Genomic DNA, 19,283 nt, shown 5'->3' with positions numbered 1-19,283 from the left:
TATTCATTGCAGACTAATTTTAGGTCAGCAGAGAATCTGGTATCACTACATCAATCTTTATGATGTTTGCTATGGAGATGTCTTTGAAATTGGCTTCAAATCTAGAATGCTTTGCATTCTTCCATTGCCCTTTTCAACTTCCTTTTTGTCCTTAACAATGGGATATATATTCTTTGAAACAATTAATATCTTTCACTTTAGATCACTATATAATAAATGTGAATCGAAATGCATAATTCATTAAACTTTTATCATCAGTTAGAAGATGGATTCACTGTGAGCTTGTCTTTTTATTAATTTATCCATTCATGGAATGTGGGCATGGAATAAATGGGCATGTATAATACTTATACATGGAATAAGTACTTGGTCCATCTCAAATCACCTTAAGCTGAGGCAGTTAAGGGTCAACCACATTGTTAGGAATGGAGTCACATATAGGCCAGATGGGCAAGAATGACATTAGTGATTCAGATGGGTTTTTGAGACATTCCAGTAGCTTCATATTTTGAGACAAGCTTTTCTTTAAATGTTATGTTTTTTTAAATTACTTGAATGTGAATTTCCCACCTACCTTTTAAATTTTCACCTCTGGATCAATGATTCAGAACTCTGGCTAGTAATCCAGTAATCCAACCACTGTGCTACTATACCTACACTGTTATAAATATGGCCAAGCTTGATTCATTTACTGTTACAGAATTCTAATGATACTCTAGTTTAAATATCTTGTTTCTGAAATCTTCCCTCATTTTGCTTCCTGCACAGTGAGACTCTGCGCAGCTCAAGGCCATAACTATAAATCATGCCTTCAAAAGCCAAGTTGAAATGGATGCAAAAGATGGTTTTAAATTGTTCTGGTCATTAAGAATGCCTGTCTGGGAAATTGGAACTACAACTATTTTCTAATTTTGAAAAGACTGACTCCAGTCTTAATAAAACATCTGTGAATTCCTTAATTTATCAGTACAATTTTATTTTCTTCCTACCAAACAAATATGTTTGGTCTGTCTGAAGGAGATTACCAATTTTGTGGCATTTTCTGCTGTAGAATCGTAACCTTTTTTGGAACTCCACAAGCATATTTCACATAGCCCATGTGACCTTAAAGCCTACATTGAGATTTTCAACTGTCAGCCAAAGGTCCTCAAATTCTTAGTTCCCTGAAACAAATCCATAAATCAGATGCCCAATATCCGGTTGACTCTCCCTTCTCTAAACAGTGGATATATTTTTAGTGCATATTTCTAAAGTTTTTCTAGTACATGCATGTAAATATTAAGATATTACAATTTTAACACAGTAAATGATACATGATTAATTGTATCCACATGGATGCCAAAATCAATGGGCCGATCAAATGTCATGCAACTAATCCCAAATCTGATTTAAGTTAAATGCCAGAGTTCACCAGCGGAGATGTTGTTTTGAAGGACATTTTTTCCCACAGTACACTGCACAATTAATTTTAGTTTGAGTGTAGTCTAATACAAAGTAACGAATCTTCCTGATACAAATTTCCATTTGTGAGCAGGTAATGTTTTTAAATGTGTAAAAATAAAATAAGCAAATGTAATTTTTCCATTCTTAACTTGAAGGATTTTCTCTGCAGTCCATTTCCTGAAAAGGAGCTGATAGCATATTGAAAAATGACGTTCGAATTGGAATTGGATATAGGCTTAAAATGAAATATTTGCTGAGGCAAAGAAAACAGAATGCTGGAGAAACTCAGTGGGTCAGGCAACATCTGTGGGGGGAAAAGGAATTATCGACATTTCGGGTTGAGACATGTCTGATGCGGGGGTCTCAACCTGAAATGTCGACAATTCCTTTCCCCTGACAGATGCTGCTTGACCTGCTGAGTTCCTCCAGCAGTTCGTTTGTTGCTCCAGATTCCAAGCATCTGCAGTTTCTTGTGTCAACATTTGTTGAGGATGGGCCAGCATAGACTCAGTGGTACTACAAAAATAGTGCCTCAAAACAAAATAATTTAGCCCTCTTGATTGCTTATACCGGTTAAACTGGCATTACCATTTGGCAAGAGGAACATCAGCAACAACTTTGCAATGTTCAGATTTGCAATCATGGTCTTCCATGTTGCCAAGTGTCTCTGTGAACATAATAAGATCGATGTATTATCAGAGCAAATGTTGGAAAGACTTAGCAGATCAGGTAGCATCTGTGGGCAAAGAAATACAGTTCATGTTTTCAAATCAATGTTCTTTCACTAGAACAGCTTAATCTTGGTTTTCTCAAAGATAAAAATGTATCCACCAGCCCATTGGACTAGGGTGTAATTCATTGCTTAATGATCAGCAGCTTGGAGGGTAATTTTCAAATTAAGGTCATAGTGAAGTTAGTCCAGCATCTCCACCCTAGTCTGTGGTTTTAAAATCTGTAATGTTAGCAGCTGTATTTCCCAACTTTCATTGACTGAATTGGCAAAGGAATTTCATTCCCAGTGGATCTCACAGAGTAACTCCAGGAAAATGGGGAAAGAAGAGGAATGTGGTCAGCTCTATCAAAGAGGTGACTCAGGTGCAAAGGTGTGAATATCTCCTTCTGAACACTATAAGCATCCTTAGGCTAGGAAGAGGGAAAATCAGGTCGAGTCACTATCCAGTGACCCATATTAGTTAATCCTCTTACTGGGAAGTTCAGCTTTAATGCCATTATGAATGAATACTTCACCAATGCCCACTGCCTAAGCTTGGATATGAGCAAGGTAACAGATATCAACTGACTTTGGGTGAACCAAAACACACCTGAAAAGAGGAGAGGGAGGAGTATGTGGATAAAATAAGCAAAATAATTTTTTTCCTGGTGATTATGGTTTGTGCTTCACTAATTGTGGATTTGAGTTGCTTAAAGAAAGAATATCTGCACGCTATTCTTCCTTTGAAATGATCGGACTGATACAAGAGACTGTCATCCTACCGTTGGCATTTTCTTTCCCATTTATTATTTTCATTATTAACCAACTAGTGAGGAGATTTGCTTTAAGTGTTTACTTGGTAGTAATTCTTACACAGTTAAAGAACTAAATTTTCCATTAATGCTAAAAAAAAGTTCTGATGTGTGCTTTGAATCTGTAGGTAACACCCGGAAGCAAGGCCTCGCTAGCTAATCTTTCCCCGGGTGATGTCATCCTGGCCATTGATGGTGTGAGTACGGACAACATGGCACATGTCGATGCTCAGAATAGGATTAAGGCTGCCTCCAATAAATTAAGCCTCAAGATTGACCGGTTGGTATCGCAGTATATAATATTACATACTCCGGAAATCTCAAAATGCTATGACTGCAGCAAAGGAGTGAAGGAGCTGCATTGGGCATTTTAAATAAATGTTTTCATACTTTAAGAGGAGGCAAGGAGAAATTTCTTCTCCCTGAGGGTTGTGCCTCTAAGGAATTTCCTACTGCAGAGACCCATTACTCAATTAATATATTCAAGGCCGAGGTAAATAGATTTAGGGGGATTGAGTTATGGAAGTCAAAAAACAGTGGACACTGGAAATCTGAAATAAAGACTGAAAGTTTTGGAAACGCTCATCATATTAGGCAGTATCTATGGAAAGAGAAACAGTGTTAATGTTAAGGTCAAAGAACCTTGGTCAAAACAAAGTGTACTTTTCAGAGTTATGGGAATCTGGCAGAATTGTGAAGTTCAGGCCAGTAATCAAATTAGCTGTGATTTTATCGAACAGTGGAGCAGACTTGAGTGGCCAAATGGCCTATTCTTATTCTTTATATATCTTCAGTAGTTTGCGATTACAGGTCTTCCCCAGCGTAAGCACCCAACTTACTTACAGCCAATACAAACAAAAAAGCATCTGGGAGACGGGCGGGATGGATTTGTCGGTTGCTGCAGGGCTGCGGGCATCTCCTGCCGTGTGGGAACTCAGTTCGCAGCCGCATTTCTGACTTGTGAATTGTTCGGGTTAGGAACAGTTCACAGGGACATAACCTGGGGAGGACCTGAATGTCAAATAAATCAATGAAACATCACACAACAAAGAACTCCACCAATCCTGAGATTTTATGTGCTTTTATCCCAGACCTGAAACTAAACTTTGGTCTCCTCAAGTCACTGAAGGTGGCAAGGCAAATCCTTTCAAGATTAATTTGGAAGCAGAACCACAGGTAACTAATGTCGTATGATTACTGCAATGTTTTGATTGATTAACTGATTATGATTATGAAACATACAAACATTTGGATAATTTTTAGAGGTCTTGGTAAACAACAAGTGTTTAAACCAGAAATTCTTCATAAGCAATTGCAATGGCATACACTTTCTAAGGAAGTCACTACACATACACACTTAACTTTCTTACCACTTAGCTAGTTCACAGTTTAAAAAAAATTAATAGACACAACATCAAAAGAAACATAAAAATAGCATTATTGCAAATGTAAAATAAAAAGATAATTAATTGCCATTTCTTAAGTTCACACATTTTTATGTACCAAAGGTCATTTGCTAGAAAATAAATTTGGGAGAAAACAGTACACATTGAATAAGGACAGATCAGGCTGTCCATTTTTTTTTGCAAAAACTAAGGAAACAAGCAGAAGTGTTTTTGCATTTGCCATTTTTAAGAAGTAATTAGACATGGACGTAGAACAGTAAAACACAGGAACAGGCCCTTCGGCCCACCATGTCTACACTGACCATGATGCCAATCTAACCGAATCCCATCTGCCTGTCTATATCCCTCTATTCCCTGCCTGTTCATGTGACTTGTCTAGATGCCTTTTGTATGTCACTATCACATCTGCTTCTACCACCTCCCCCGGCAGCCCATTCCAGGCACCTACCACACTCTGTGTGAAAAAAACTTGCCTTGCACATCTCCTTTAAACTTTCTCCCTCTCACCTTATACTATGCCCTCTCATATTTGACATTTCCATGCTGGGAAAAAGACTCTGACAATCTAGCCTACCTTATCTCTGCCTCACATAGTTTTATATACTTCTATCAGGTCACTCCTCAGCCTCTGATGATCTAGCAAAAACAATCCAAGTTTGTCCAACTTCTCCTTATAGCTAATACACTCCAACCTAGGCAACATCCTGATAAACCTCTTCTGCACCCTCTCCAAAGCCGTCTCATTAAGGTTAAAACTGAAATGTCATAAACACACTTAACAATTAGTAGCTTACATAATTTGAAAATCCATGGCATTTTCAAATAATTGTTTTGAGAAAGTTAAAATCGTTTAGGGGCAGGATGGCTCATCCATAATTATTGTTCAGTGCTCTGTTAAATTGAGTTGCACATCATTCATCAAGGCACACATTGTTTTCAATGCTTCTTATAGCAAGAATAGTTCATTAAAGGCTGAAGTCACTGATTCCCTGCTGATTGCCTCTGCAAGACCTCATCTTGTAGAGAAACTGGCAGTATTTTCTGGATTCCCCTGTTTAGTTGTAAATGTGGATGCCTGAAGATGCTGTCCGTTTTATAGTGTACTGATGCCAGTTTCACATTATTCTAACCACAAGTTCCAGGGTAATGGTGGAGACATGTTCTGAGTTTTAGCCTCTGCCTTATACTTATCTTTGGGTTAAAGTTAAACTTCATGCAATAGAGTACATGTGGTGATTGGGAGTCTTTCCTGATTACTTGAATCAAAATATAAATAGTAGAGGTATAAGTAAAGCTGTTAGTTGATTATAATTCATTTTACATTATCCCACAAAGTCAAAATCTAGACTATGCAACTGCACTGGTGGAGAGTAGATATCAGTTATCATTAATAATTAAGATAACATATCTGTGTCTATATTGTAAATTTACCCATATCACCCTCTGCTGTAAAAATAATTTATCTCAAAATGGATGGAGTGTGGAACCTTTATTTCCATAGGTGGATTGAGGGAGGGAGATTTATTTTTAGGACTTTACAAGAACTATCATATAGGCCAGAAGTTACTGTCAGTGATAATAGCAGATGAAAGCTTTATATGTTGTTATAACATTTCTTTTTTCCCTTTTTATACAGAGTTATTATTTGTTTATTTTAAACTTATTGGCCCTCTGTTAAAATAACAGACAGGGAAGTATCTTGTGAACACATTGAGTGTTCATCTGCTAACTCTGTCAACAGTAAGTTCTCGGCTCATGATTTGGTACAAGTTCAAGAGCTGGAGGAACTATCTGTCTGCTGGTCTGCTTTCTCTGTTGCATTGTGTTGTGCATACAAAATGTTGTTAACAGGAGGGAATGTTAAAAATGTAATCAATTTGAAGGCAATAATTTGTTTAGATTCCAGTTTTAGTCGTGCAATTTTGGAGAAGTTTAGAAAGCATTACTGCAGCTTGAAAATATGCATAGTCAAAAATTGCTTTGGAATATGTGACACAGAGAGAAAAGTGATGAGTTTTAGTCCTTCTTAAAACTTCAAAGAAAGAAGACACGCAATATTAAAACCCCACAAATGTCTAGCTACCAGCCCTTGGAAGAAGCAGAGTAGCCTTGGAATTAATCCGTAGGGTTTCACAATGCAGAATCCAGCAAGGTCTACAAAGAAGTCTGGGACAAGATGATGTGAAGCCGAGAACACTCATTCATAGGTTGTATTGTCTTCTCCACAGAGTCACACAAACTGTTAGGTCCAAATTGGGAAAAACTTTCAAAGTACTTTATTGAAAATAAGAATCAATCAAATAAGTTCCAGGAGATTGCAGTATCTTATTTTTACCATTAATCCCAATTACCTTGTAATTTCTTCCATGGGGAATTCATCCTTTCCTCATTGCTGAGTTTGAGAATAAACTCTGGAATTTAACATAAATCTCTGCCTTCTTATTTTATCCTCATGCCGCCTGATTCTCAATCCCTCTCTATTTTCTTTGCCTTATATAAACCTTCCACCAGTTCTCCTCTCATTAAGGTACAATTCTGTCCAAATCGAAGGAAACCTGCTACATATGGGCCTAAACTAGAATGTGCATAAATTAACCGGTTCGTATTTATTTGACAACATAACTCAAAAATAGAGCACCAGTTTCTCTACGTATACTCGGCTTTACCTTGTCACCACTTCTCTTCATCTCTTATCTCCAAAATTGCCTGCTTACTTGATATCCAGTGATGGGCAGAGATTTCCACCAACCAAATATTGGGAAGACGAAAGACATTGTTTTTATTTAGTGCCACAAATGCTGTTCCTCAGCCATGAAGTCCACCTGTCTACCTCAGCTCTGCCTTCCCACACTGCTCCTATATCGTTCAATTCCCTCAGTATCCAAACAATATATTGGTCTCTAACTTACATGCTCTTATTCTTTGGGATCAAGGATATCTTGCTTTAAATCTGAAGTCTAACCTCTGAACTTAAATTTATGCATTCAGAAGTTAATGATGATGCCAAGGAGGTTAAGGGTTACAGGAAGAAGGCGGGAGAATGGGGTTGAAAAAAAACTCAGCCACGATTGAATGTTGGAGGAGTCTCAATGGGCCGAATGACCTGCTTCTGCTTCTATATCTTATGGTGAATGTGGGCTGAGACAGGAGGTGCCTGAAGAGATAAGTGGGTGTTTAGTTTGCGAGGTGATGCCCTCCTTCTGCCATTTACACAGGGCTTCCATGTGCTTCCAGTGCAGGGACCCCATGCTTCGAATACCATCTTGAATACTCTTTCTCCACTTTGAGAGGCTAGGGATTCCCAGAAGTGGGGATGTTCCATTTTTGCAAGAAGGCTTTGAGCATATCCCTGAATTTTTTCTTCGCTCCACTTGGTAACCTCTTCCTGTAACAGAGCTTAGAATGGAGTGTGTGTTTCAGGAGTCTGGTGTTGGGCAAATGACTGACGTGGCCTGCCCAGTGGAGCCAACTGCGTGTAACTAGGATTTCACTGCTAAGGATGCTGGCATAGGGCAAACACTGGAATAGGTTTACTTGTCCTTCCAGTGAATTTGGGGGATTTTTCAGAGACAGCTTTGGTGGTATTTTTCCAGCAGTTTAAGGTGCCTGTTGTAGGTTATCCAGGTCGCAGAAAGAGGGCAGGGATCACTACTGCCCTGTAAGCTATGAATTCTGCACTAGGTCTCTGGTCTTCAAAATACTTATTCTCAAATGACCAAAGGTTGCATTGGTGCTTTGAAGACAATGGTGAATTTCATCATCAACGTCTGCTTATATTGAGAGGTGAAACTTGAGACATGGGAAGTTCAAAGTCAAGTTTATTGTCATATGCACAAGTACATGTATACACAGGTACAATGAAAAACTTACTCGCAGCAGCATCACAGGCACATAGCATCTTTTAAGCAACATTCACAAGGAAAACATAAATTAAACATAAATTATACAACATTTTTACAAGAAAGAACACAATTTGAACAAAAAAAAACTCAAGTACATTTTAATGCAAAGTGATCAAAGTGGTCAAGGTGTTGCTAAACTTTAGTGATTAGGGTTTTGCCAGTTGGTTCAAGAACCGAATGGTTGAAGGGAAGTAGCTGTCCTTGAGCCTGGTGGTGTTTTCTAGGATCACACTATGAATATTTATTGTTGGTAGCCAGTCTTCTGCTGTGCTGACAGGTTGGTAGAGGACCTGACAAACCCATAAACCTGCCAAAAATAACAAGCCTTGGAGGCAGACTGTATCCCCACTGAAGTTCTGAAACCCAGTGGTGGAGAACTTCAGTCGCAAATCCATAATCCCATTGTTCACATCTGGAAGGGTAGATATATCAGAGGAACCTCTGAGATGTTGTAATTGTGACCATCTTCAATTAAGGAGATGTCTGACTGCAGTGTCTACATAGTGCTTTTCCTGCTGTCTGCTTTGAAGGAAGTTATCACTAAGTTCTTCCTCAACTGCCTCCATGTAGTGGCTAAAGAGATGCTGCCCATATCACAGTGTGGATTTCAAATATAGAGAGGCACAGCAGACATGATCTCCATGGTGCAAAAACTCCAAGAGAAATGCAGGGACTGGATCTAATCTTTAGAACTAATGGGAACCGGTCCACTAATGGTGACTACACTCCAAAACCAAGGTCACTCCTGCCTTGGTAATTAAACTATGGTACACAGATGATGCTTACATCCCTCGTACTTAGAGACTGAGCTCCAAGTCATTGTTGACTCATCCGTTGAAGCGTATGGAACGGTGGGCCTCACAATCAGCTTCAGTGTACCTGGTGGCTTAGTACCCTGTAGCCCTCTAGGCTAGAATATTACAAAGATTCAAAACCCTCTCAGTGAAGAAACTTTTCAAAAACTCAGTACTAGAGAACTGACCCTTTACTTTCAGACTCTGGCTCCTGTCTTAAAATCCTTAGCCATGTGAAACATCAGCATACACCTTGTCAAGTCTCATTGTGCTTCAATGAAATCGCCTCTCGTTGGCCCCATCTGCTCTGTCTGACATCATTGGACAATCTCTCCATCCCATGAATTAGTCCAGTGAGCATTTGATAAGTCGATAAGTAGATAAACTATCCATCGTACTCCAGGCATTGTCTCATCAATGTGGTCAATTATTGCTTCTTCGCACTAATATGCCATTCTGTTTGTAATAAAGAAGTATATACCACTTGGTTTCCTGATAGCTTGCTGTACCCACATGTTAACTTTATCTTCTTGTACAGCCATACCCGTTTTCTGTAAATTCCAACAGTTGCTCACTATTTAGAAAATATTCCCAGTTGCCATTTTTTCTGTCAAAGTAAATAACCTCTCCACCTTTTACTTTGCAGGTTCCATCCATTCTTCTTACTAGCTTACTTTCCCCCCCAGTCTTGTACAGACAGCAAACTTGGATACATTGCATTTGCAGCCCTTATTTAAGTCACTTAATTGGAGTGTAAATAGATGAGGACCAAGTAGTGATTCTTGCTCCACCCATTACTTGCAGCTGCCAATCTAAAAATCACTTGCTGCTTCTTGTCCGTTACTAATCCTCAATTAATGCTAATGTACTAACCCAATCCATGAGCTCCAGTTTTGTGTAATAGCCTCTTGTGTGTTACTTAATCAAATGTTATTTGAAAGACTATCCACTGATTCCCCATTATTTACCCTAATACACTATGGTTCCTGATTTAGATATTCGAAAAGTTACACAGTTGTTACAGATGATGAAGTCTCATTCCTCTTTCTAACCTTTCTAGAAACCAACAAGTGGAACTCCCTGAACATCAAGATAGGATTATAAGATATATATATAGTACTTACAGTCATTTTTATGTCTTGCACCGTATTGCTGCTGCAAGACAACAAATTTCAGGACATTGTAAGTGATAATAAACCTAATACTGATTCTGATAGGAAGTAAATTAGCAACTAAAGGTTTATTTCCACCACTCAAAGAGATCTTGGCTGATCTGTGATCGATGTCGTATGTCTGCCTTTGCCCCTTATCCTTTTGAAACTTTGGCTATTAAAAATCAATCAAACTCAGATTTGAAATGAATAATTGACAAAAAATCAATCAAACTCAGATTTGAAATGAATAATTAACAACAAAATGTAAACAAAACTTGCTGGAGATGCTCAGTGGAGCAGGCAGCATTTGTGGAGAGAGAAATATACTTACAATTTCAGATCAATGAGCATAATCAGAAATATAGCCCTGGTTCGTGTAATCTCAACTCATAGTTTAACCATTGGACTTAAGTAAATTTATATTACATTCCTTCTAAAATTTAATCTCCAGGAGCGTTGACTGTGCTCCATGCACGTGGCAACCAGGAATTTTTATCGTTGTGCTGATGCAGGGTCTCGACCAGAAATGGTAACTATCCCTCTTCCTCCACCGATGCTGCCTGTCCCACTGAGTTCCTCGAGCAGTTTATTTTTTGCTCCAGGTTCCAGCATCTGCAGTCACTTGTGTCTTGCATTTTATCATTGAGATTATTATTTATTTTGTGGTCAGCTATACATGAATAGCAACACCCTGTATAGTCTTCTTGTACCTGTCCATGAGCATGGACCTCTAACTCTTCCTGAACCTCCAATGTTACTTACTTTTCATTAGCTAGATGGTACTCTTGCTTTACATCCAAAATAGGTGACCTTACATTTGTCTACAGTGAAATCCATTTGCCACGGTTTTGCCCATTTGCTTACTCATTAATATTTCATTATAATTTAGTGCTTCCAACCACACTGCTTACAAAACCATCTATGTGTCATTAACAAATTCAGATGTACATTTTTCTAAGATATTTATAAATACACTGAATGCTTTCAGCTAATAACAGATTTTAGACCAACTGGTTTATAAATACCTGGCTTCCCCTTCTTACCTTCCTTAAATACTGTAGTTACGAAAACAATTTTGCAGTCTAGAGGAACTAGATAATGGTCTTTCTAGCTATACCTTGACATGCCAACTTAAAGATATGAATAATTGCAACATTAAACTATAATGGCCTTTTAGTTGCTTGAAAAACCATGCTATTCAAAGAAAGCACCGCTATTAATGAATAAATTGCTCAGCAGGTTGTATTGAGAAATAATTATTCCATGAATTGGAAACTGATGGAGGTTGTTAAATAATTTATACCAATCTTTTCTTTATATCATGAGAATGCACGTTGTCTTTGAACTTCCTGTAAGTTTCTCAACTATTCACCTGAGATATGAAATCAAATGAAACGTGCCACAAATGGTCAGTCGTCTGGGTGTGTCAGAGACCAGAAGCATCAGACTGGAATAGTCTGCAGCTTCAGCTGATGAACATTGAAGATTATAGGGCAACACACACAAAATGCTGGAGGAACTAGTCTCCGTTGAAGATTATAGTTTTTTTTTTCAACCTGTTGCCTTCTGTCATTAGACAATCTCTTTCACTGTCGTTGGAGTTTCAGAAATGTGATGACATGTTGCTATGGGATTTATTATTATCAACTGTCGGAAAAAAATTCCGAAAACATACAAGAAAAGATAATCCAATGAATTAATTTCACAATTTGTACTAAATAAAACCAGATTAGCTGTGGATTGTGCCCCATTCTTTTAAACCCTAGAGGGAATTTCAGCTTAAATCAGAGGATTGTGCCTCAATTTAATAAGGGCAAAGCTAGATTTATGTTACAACTAGAGCATTGACATGAAGCTGTTTTGTTTCATACCAACACCGAAGTTGTAATTTGAATCTGGAGCCAGTCCCTCATCTGTCACTGTAGTGAGCCCCTACCTCTAGGTTAACTCAATTACCTTTCCTTTGAAGTCAAAATGAACTTGGCTTTCATGTTTACACCACAGTTTTTGATGTTAGTATAAAACAAAACACTTTTGCACTGATATTAATGTTTTTCTGTAAGTGAAGCAATAATGTCAAAAATTAGGATTGGAAAGAGTCAATGTAAATTTATCCTTAATAATTGCATTTTAACAATCAGGAATGCAGATGTAAACTGAGAAGAATGTTCATAAAATGACACTAAATTTCCATTCACAGTGCGGGAGGGGGATTAAGACTGATAGGAATACACTGAGAGCCAGTATGGATTTAATGGGCAGAATGGCTTCCTTCCATGGTGAAAGAAGAATACAAAAAAAATGAAAACAAAAATGGGAAAGGAAATGTGTGAGGTTCAATTTTTTTATGCTAGCATGCTTGAGGTTATCTCTCTTGAGGCTGTAGTGAAAGAGCAAGATAGAGAGAGAGTAGAAGGTCAGGGAGAAGATAGTGCAACAAGGCTGACTTTGTCTGGTGACAACCTCTGTCACCCAGTTCACCCCTCAGTTTCCAAATCTGAGTGCAAGAGGTTCAAACTAGTTGATAAAAGCTTTGTAAACAATAACATTCCCTTCTACAATAGTGACATAATTGATGTAAATGAAAATATGAAACATTGCACATACTGACAATGGATAGTTTTCATATCCTACAGATCTTATAAGGAAACGTGCAAACATATTAGCTAACTTACTGGGCAGACTTTCCAGTCTATGCCTGTTGACCACAAGATGTACCAGTATGCAATAATAAGGAGTTTCTCATTCTCATAAAATTCACTAGAAAAGGAATCACCTCTCGTCCCATGTAAAGAATAAAATTACTGGCAGGATTCATCCTACATTAAATATAGCTTTTAATTAATTTCCCATCTGATCAAGTATAGTGTTTTTAGGTTGCTGTTAATGTAAGCTCTCTGTTTCAGTATCTTTAGACAGGTTGTTAATTAAAGTAAAATATTTGAAAGTAGATTTTGTGGAGGGGGATTGAAGAAAAGTTATTGATGAAGTGACCTTTAACAGCAGATGCATGGTGTGGCTGCTGGTGCTTATTAGCTTCAGCATGAATTGTAGCCTTGTGTATTTTTGTGCCCTTTCACATACAGGAAATCAAATCTATTGGAGAGTCCCATAACAGAAAAGCCCAGCCATTTCTTGCAGCGGGAAACATTGATGACAAAAGGCAGGTAGTGAGCTCGAGCTATAACACTCCAATTGGCCTGTACTCTGCTGACAACATACAAGATGCCCTCCAGGGACAACTGCGAGGCATGGTCATTGAATCACAGGAGAAGTAAGTATGGGTTTGGATCCTGGCCAGTCTCTCTGTCTTAAACTGTTCAAGTTACACAGTCTTTGTCTTTGTTCTGTCCAGCTCTTGCTACTTGTATTGGGAAATATTTCATTCTCTTCACTTTTGTGGAAGAAATAATTCTGGAAAAATGAAACAATTTTATATACTTATGCGATGACAGGATAAAACAAAGGATAAAATTAATCTCCTGTCAATTATACGATTGACAATGTCAAGTGATGTGAAAGGTTTTTGCAGCTGGGGACAAGTGACATCCAGTTTTTGATATGGGAGCCCTTGACATTTAATATGTAAATATACAATTACAGGTAAGTTCTTTCTTGATGTGTCAGAAAATGTTTGAAAGTCTTAGTGCTGTGATGTTAGCAATTACATCATCACATGATAATAAGTTTCATAATGATTTCTTAATTCAGAAATGTAGAGACTAAGTATGATTTTTCCCACCACAACTATGTTATCTTTAATCATTTTTCCTTACAGGCACTAGGCTACTTTGAACACAAGTTTAATACCAGACCCAAACCCTTCTCAGTAGTTTCCACCTTGAGCAGGTTTTATGCTTTATCGTTGACAGACTGCATGCATTTCTGCCTTGAATTTTGCTTCTTATAGAAGAGGACCAAGGGAAGTGTTCATTGTACAAACACAACATTATACCCTCAAAATGAACTGGTTTAATTAATACATCTCAATAACACATTCATTGCAAATTTTGAAACTTATTGTTTTGAAATATCATACATGCCTAAGTGCTTTTTCCAAAGAAAAACGAATAGTTTTGTTGCAATTTTACTGATTTTTGTTGTCTGTTTATTATTTTTGGGTGCTGCATGTTTCAAGTGAGTTTAGTTTCAATGTTCAAACATTGATTTTCAATGTATTTTAGTTTCTCCAAAGGGAAAAAGTACCTTAATCCCTTGATCCTCTGACATAGATATTGAAGTACAGGACAAAGTGTCCAGTAAACATTCCCATATGTTTTAAACTATGTTGGTTTATTGCTGTTTACGAGCACCATGGCAGCATGTTGGACTCAACTTTGACGAATGTTTGGTTTGTTGCTAGTGTACGTCAAGCAGCTTGCCTCTTGATCCAATATTGCTACTAAAGAATGAGCATTGAAACCTGAAATAAAAACAGAAAATGCAGGAAATGCTCAGCATGTTGATTTGCATCTCAGGAAGTATTATAATGTTAAACCAATTGCTATGTAACCAACTGGTACATTCATTTTATACTGTGTTCATAAACCTACTGTATTCATGCAGTATATGACTAAACTGGTATTTTAAATTTACAACACATTCATGAAGCTATTTACAGTTCACCCATAAATGTTTAATAACAAAACCTTGCATTTAACTAACACCTTAACATAGAAAATGTTCTAAATTTATTCACTGAGGTGTAATCAGACAAATCTTAAGGAGTTTTTAAAGCGACTATTAAGAAGAGGGAGAGACCTACAAGGAAGCAATTTGAGAGAATGAGAACTAGATGACTAAGGGCACAGCTGGTAATGCTGGAAATTGCCTGCATCAGAGGAAACAGAGAATTCAAAAGAGACTTGTATGGCTGGATCAGGTTCCAGTCATAGGGAGGTGATCAATATACAAGACTGACAATTAGGTCAACAACAGAGGATTGACAGCAAACATCTAAAACCATCACTGCAATCTTGCAGGAAAGGCATAAATATGCCATAATATTATTTGTGCTGGACATTCTGAAACCTGTAAATACATTAATATAGTAATCATAAACCTACTGTGCAAATTGGAACATTCATAAGACTACTACTACATCAATACGTTAGGAAGCCTATTGTGTTAAGACAGTACAATTGAAAATCCAATATGAGCATTTATATGTTACTATTGTACTAATTATTACATACCTATTAGGACTTTACTGCACTAATTCAACATACATACAAAATGTGCTTATATTACTATTCTGTGTACACTAATGGTCTAATATTTTATAAAGTACACTCATTAATGTGATACAGTGTCAATAAAATCCATTGGAAAACCATGGTTACTAATATTATTTCAGGATCAAATTAAAATGACAATAAAGAACATTTCTCTTTACCAGCTATCAAAATAATTCAAAATAATTGTAAACATTCTTATAAATTGAATCAATATATTTAATTTACTAACAAGAGTTAATAGTGATTGTATTATCCATTACTATAGAAACCCTGGAAATACGTAAATGTTTTTATATAAATAGAACTTCACATGAAATTAGAAAATGCAGTAAACCTCTGATAAACTGGCACCCTTGGGACTTTGGTGGTGTCAGACTGGCAGATTTGCTGGACCATCGGATGTTATCCTATTAATACTCCTTCACACTGTTAATTCACTATTTTTATACGTTACACAGTAGTATAAGTTTTTTCAGTGAAATAGGTGGCTTTAAAGTGAATGTGGGAAACAAAACCCAATGAGTTTAAAAGGAGCATGGGAAGGGGCCCTGGTGAGTTTAAAGGGAGTGTGAGATGCAGGGCCTCGGTGTACTTAAAAAGAACATGTGAGCAAGCCTTGGTGAATTAAAAGGGAGAGTGGGAGGTATAACTTGGTGGGCTAGATGCTGAACCATTGACATTTCTGAACAATTGGGTAGCAGATTATCGGAGTATTACTGTAACAACCCTGCATGTAGGACTGCAGCATGATTTGCACCAAATCCTTAAGCTATTTTGCTGTAATGCAATTCACTAGAAAAATAGAGAATTGTATTGCATATTAGTCTGTCTTACACTGAAAAGCTATCTGGTTGACTCTAATAATGTTTGAAAGTGCAGTACTCGAGACATTCTAACTATCCTAAAAATGTAATAACTTGGTTACAAAGTAAGATAACAAAACAATCTAACAAAAGCCTAAGCATTGAAGTTGCAGTATCTCATTCCCATTAATCCAAATATATTGACTTCTAAGTCTTAAAATACCATGGACAATTTCGAATTGATCCTGACAAGTGGGTTGTCTTTGTTTTGTGAAAGATTTGCATTCAAGTCTTTCATTTATTAAAGAAGAAGGATACTGCACCTTAAATTTTCCATGATATTACAATAAGCAACTTAACAACATCTTTGTAATTTTGGCTTCCTGTGGAAAGCACCCATATTTTAACCTTGTCAGTACAAAGAAATTACACATAGAGTGTTAGAGCTGTACAGCATAATTATGGGCCCTTTGGCCCACCACATACAGTATATTCCAACCTTTTTACCCATCTATACTAATCCCATTTGCCCACATTAGATCCGTATCCTTTTAAGCCTTGTCTATTCAAGTGCCTGTCTAAATGCCTCTTAAATGTAGTAATTGTATCTGACTCCACTACCTCCTCTGGTAGCGAGTTCCAGATATGAATCACTCTCAGTGTAAAAAAACTCCCCCCCCCCCCCCCAATCCCCTTTAAAACTCCTTCCTCTCACCTTAAACCTATGCCCTCTTGTTTTTTGATACCATTGCCATCGGAAAAAGATTCTAACTATCTGCCCTATCTATGCCTCCCATAATTTTATAAACCTCTGTCAGGTCACCCCACAGCCTCCTTCACTCTAGGGGAAATTAGCCCAGCCTATCTAATCTCTCCCCATAACTAAAGTCCTCCAAACCAGGCTACATGTATGTATGTACAATAAAACAGGCACTGTGAGAGAACACTAGCATTCTGTTAGCAACCTGTTCCAACAGTGGGGTGTGAGGTTGATGGGATGGGTCATTTTGTTCAGTTTGTTTTGCTACTCCAAACTTCAATGTACCATTGCCACAAAACAATTTCATTTCTTCCTCTTCCATACTCTACTCTAAATTATATGGTATATATTTGAAGTTAGATTCTATGGAAGTTGAGGATATTCATTTTTATTAAGATGCAAAGAGATTTGTTTTCCTGACTGTATGTGCCTCAACCTTTTGCTTTTACAATCAGAGATGGTTATGTAGAGCAGCACTTTACCACCACGTTGTAATACCATTTCTCATGGCAGAACTGTTGTTCTAGAGTCCTGAATATTATCAAGGACTTCTTCCCCAAATAACATTGGTGAAATAGTGGGAACAACGGGACAGCTCAGTAAAATGGAATTTCAGTTCCCATGTAAAAGACTAACTAAATTTGTAATGTCTTCCTTCTATAACTCTAATGCTGCACATTTGCACTTTATGCCAATAAATATTGTTTGCACTCTGCCATCCTGGAGTTGAGGCCTGTGTCAGATCAGCCATGATCATATTCAATGGCAGGACAGGCTTGATGGGCCAGGTGGCTTAATCCTCCTCCTATTTTCTTGTGTGGAGTTCTCTGTGTGCAAATTGGCTGCAGCATTCCCAATGTTACAACAGCAACCATATTTCAGAAATATTTTATTGGCTATAAATGCTTTGGGATTCCTGCAAGGGCTGTGAAGGATGCTAAATAAATGCACATCCTCCTTTGCATATCTGAATTAAAGGTTAGTTAAAAAGAAATCAGTCCTTTTACTTCAAAACATTGTAAAGGAAAATAATAACTCACATATCTCTAATGCATCATCAAATTAATAGAAATGTTCTCCCTTTTCATTCTTTGTTGCCTACAATTACATGTAATTTTTCAGTTGCTTTATTTCTGCAGCCATGCAATACATTTGGCAATTTGCTTCATAAATGTAGTGATCAATCAGTAGTTTGTGTACAGTTACAAATGGGAAAAGCAAGTGTAGGATTCCTTCCATGGCTGGTATCATTAGCTCTAGTGAATTACCAAGATGGGCAACATTGCACCCACATTGGAACAAGATGGAGCTTCTAAACCAAGAACTAGCATGCTGCATTCAGCTTCCCATGCAATAGTACTGTGAAGGTAGTATTGCCTTAATATTTGTTTCCCAGGTTGTTTCACCCTCACATGTAAGTAATATAAGTTTAGTCTTGAAGTGTGTGATTGGGCAGTTTCCTGTTTCGTTATAACTGCACTTGAAGGACATGGTTTCAGCAACTCTATGGAGAGGTATGTTGCCTATATGATGAGAGATTTTGTTTTCTGAATAAGTGTATGATTACAGCTAACTACTACTTAACAAGCTGTTTTCTGGAAATATGTATTAATTGCCCCAGTTCAAGAAATCACACATTGAAGGCCTGTTACACTGCTGGAGATGATGCCTTTTGAATGATGATTAAACCAGGAAAACTAGTGGGTTAATTCTGCAATTATCATTTCCTTGCACTGCACACTATTGTTATATTTGGCTGACATATCAATGTTCTGAACTTTGCTTAAGCAACTCTTTTCTATAACAGTCCTTTGTCTTCACTACTACAAAGATCACACATCTACATTCTTGTTTCTAATCTCCTGCAGTAATGCATTCTCAAGATTAAATTGCTATGAAGTAATTCCGAATTTCTACCTTGCCCTCACACAGGTTTTCACCATTCTTTATCTATAACCACTGATTTTCTGCACATCAATTGTCCAGCTATTTCATGTTACAGTTTCCCAAAGCTCCACAGTTCAGTCATAAATGCTGATTTTATTTCTCCATATATGTTTTTCAAAGAAAGCTAAACTTTACCTTTTGCCTTTACCATATTGGTCATTGCAGTTGCAACTAGAGATGTTCCTTAGCTCTAAAATACATTAAAAATAAGATGGGCTGTCACTTTATTTGCAGAAACTCCAAAAGAACCAAATAGTATGAAGGAAATTGAGCACAATTCTTAGAGGCAAGTCAAATAGCTTGGCAATTGTAG

The 19,283-nt window shown here is 37.4% G+C and overlaps 1 protein-coding gene across 1 annotated transcript in view; it reads left to right on the top strand.

Moving 5' to 3' along the window:
* Positions 1-19,283, top strand: part of pdlim3a (PDZ and LIM domain 3a) — a 44,742-nt gene that overhangs the window by 21,600 nt on the left and 3,859 nt on the right. Inside the window, exons 2-4 of the mRNA XM_052020097.1 lie at positions 3,096-3,247; positions 4,059-4,143; positions 13,310-13,497. Of these exons, the coding sequence (XP_051876057.1) occupies positions 3,096-3,247; positions 4,059-4,143; positions 13,310-13,497 (425 nt within the window). The remainder of the gene's footprint in view (positions 1-3,095; positions 3,248-4,058; positions 4,144-13,309; positions 13,498-19,283) is intronic.

The sequence above is a fragment of the Pristis pectinata genome, chromosome 7 (assembly GCF_009764475.1).
Source record: "Pristis pectinata isolate sPriPec2 chromosome 7, sPriPec2.1.pri, whole genome shotgun sequence".
Classification (NCBI taxonomy): domain Eukaryota; kingdom Metazoa; phylum Chordata; class Chondrichthyes; order Rhinopristiformes; family Pristidae; genus Pristis; species Pristis pectinata.
The sequence above is the reverse complement of the archived record's forward strand: the minus strand, read 5'-3'. Positions and strand labels throughout refer to the sequence as shown.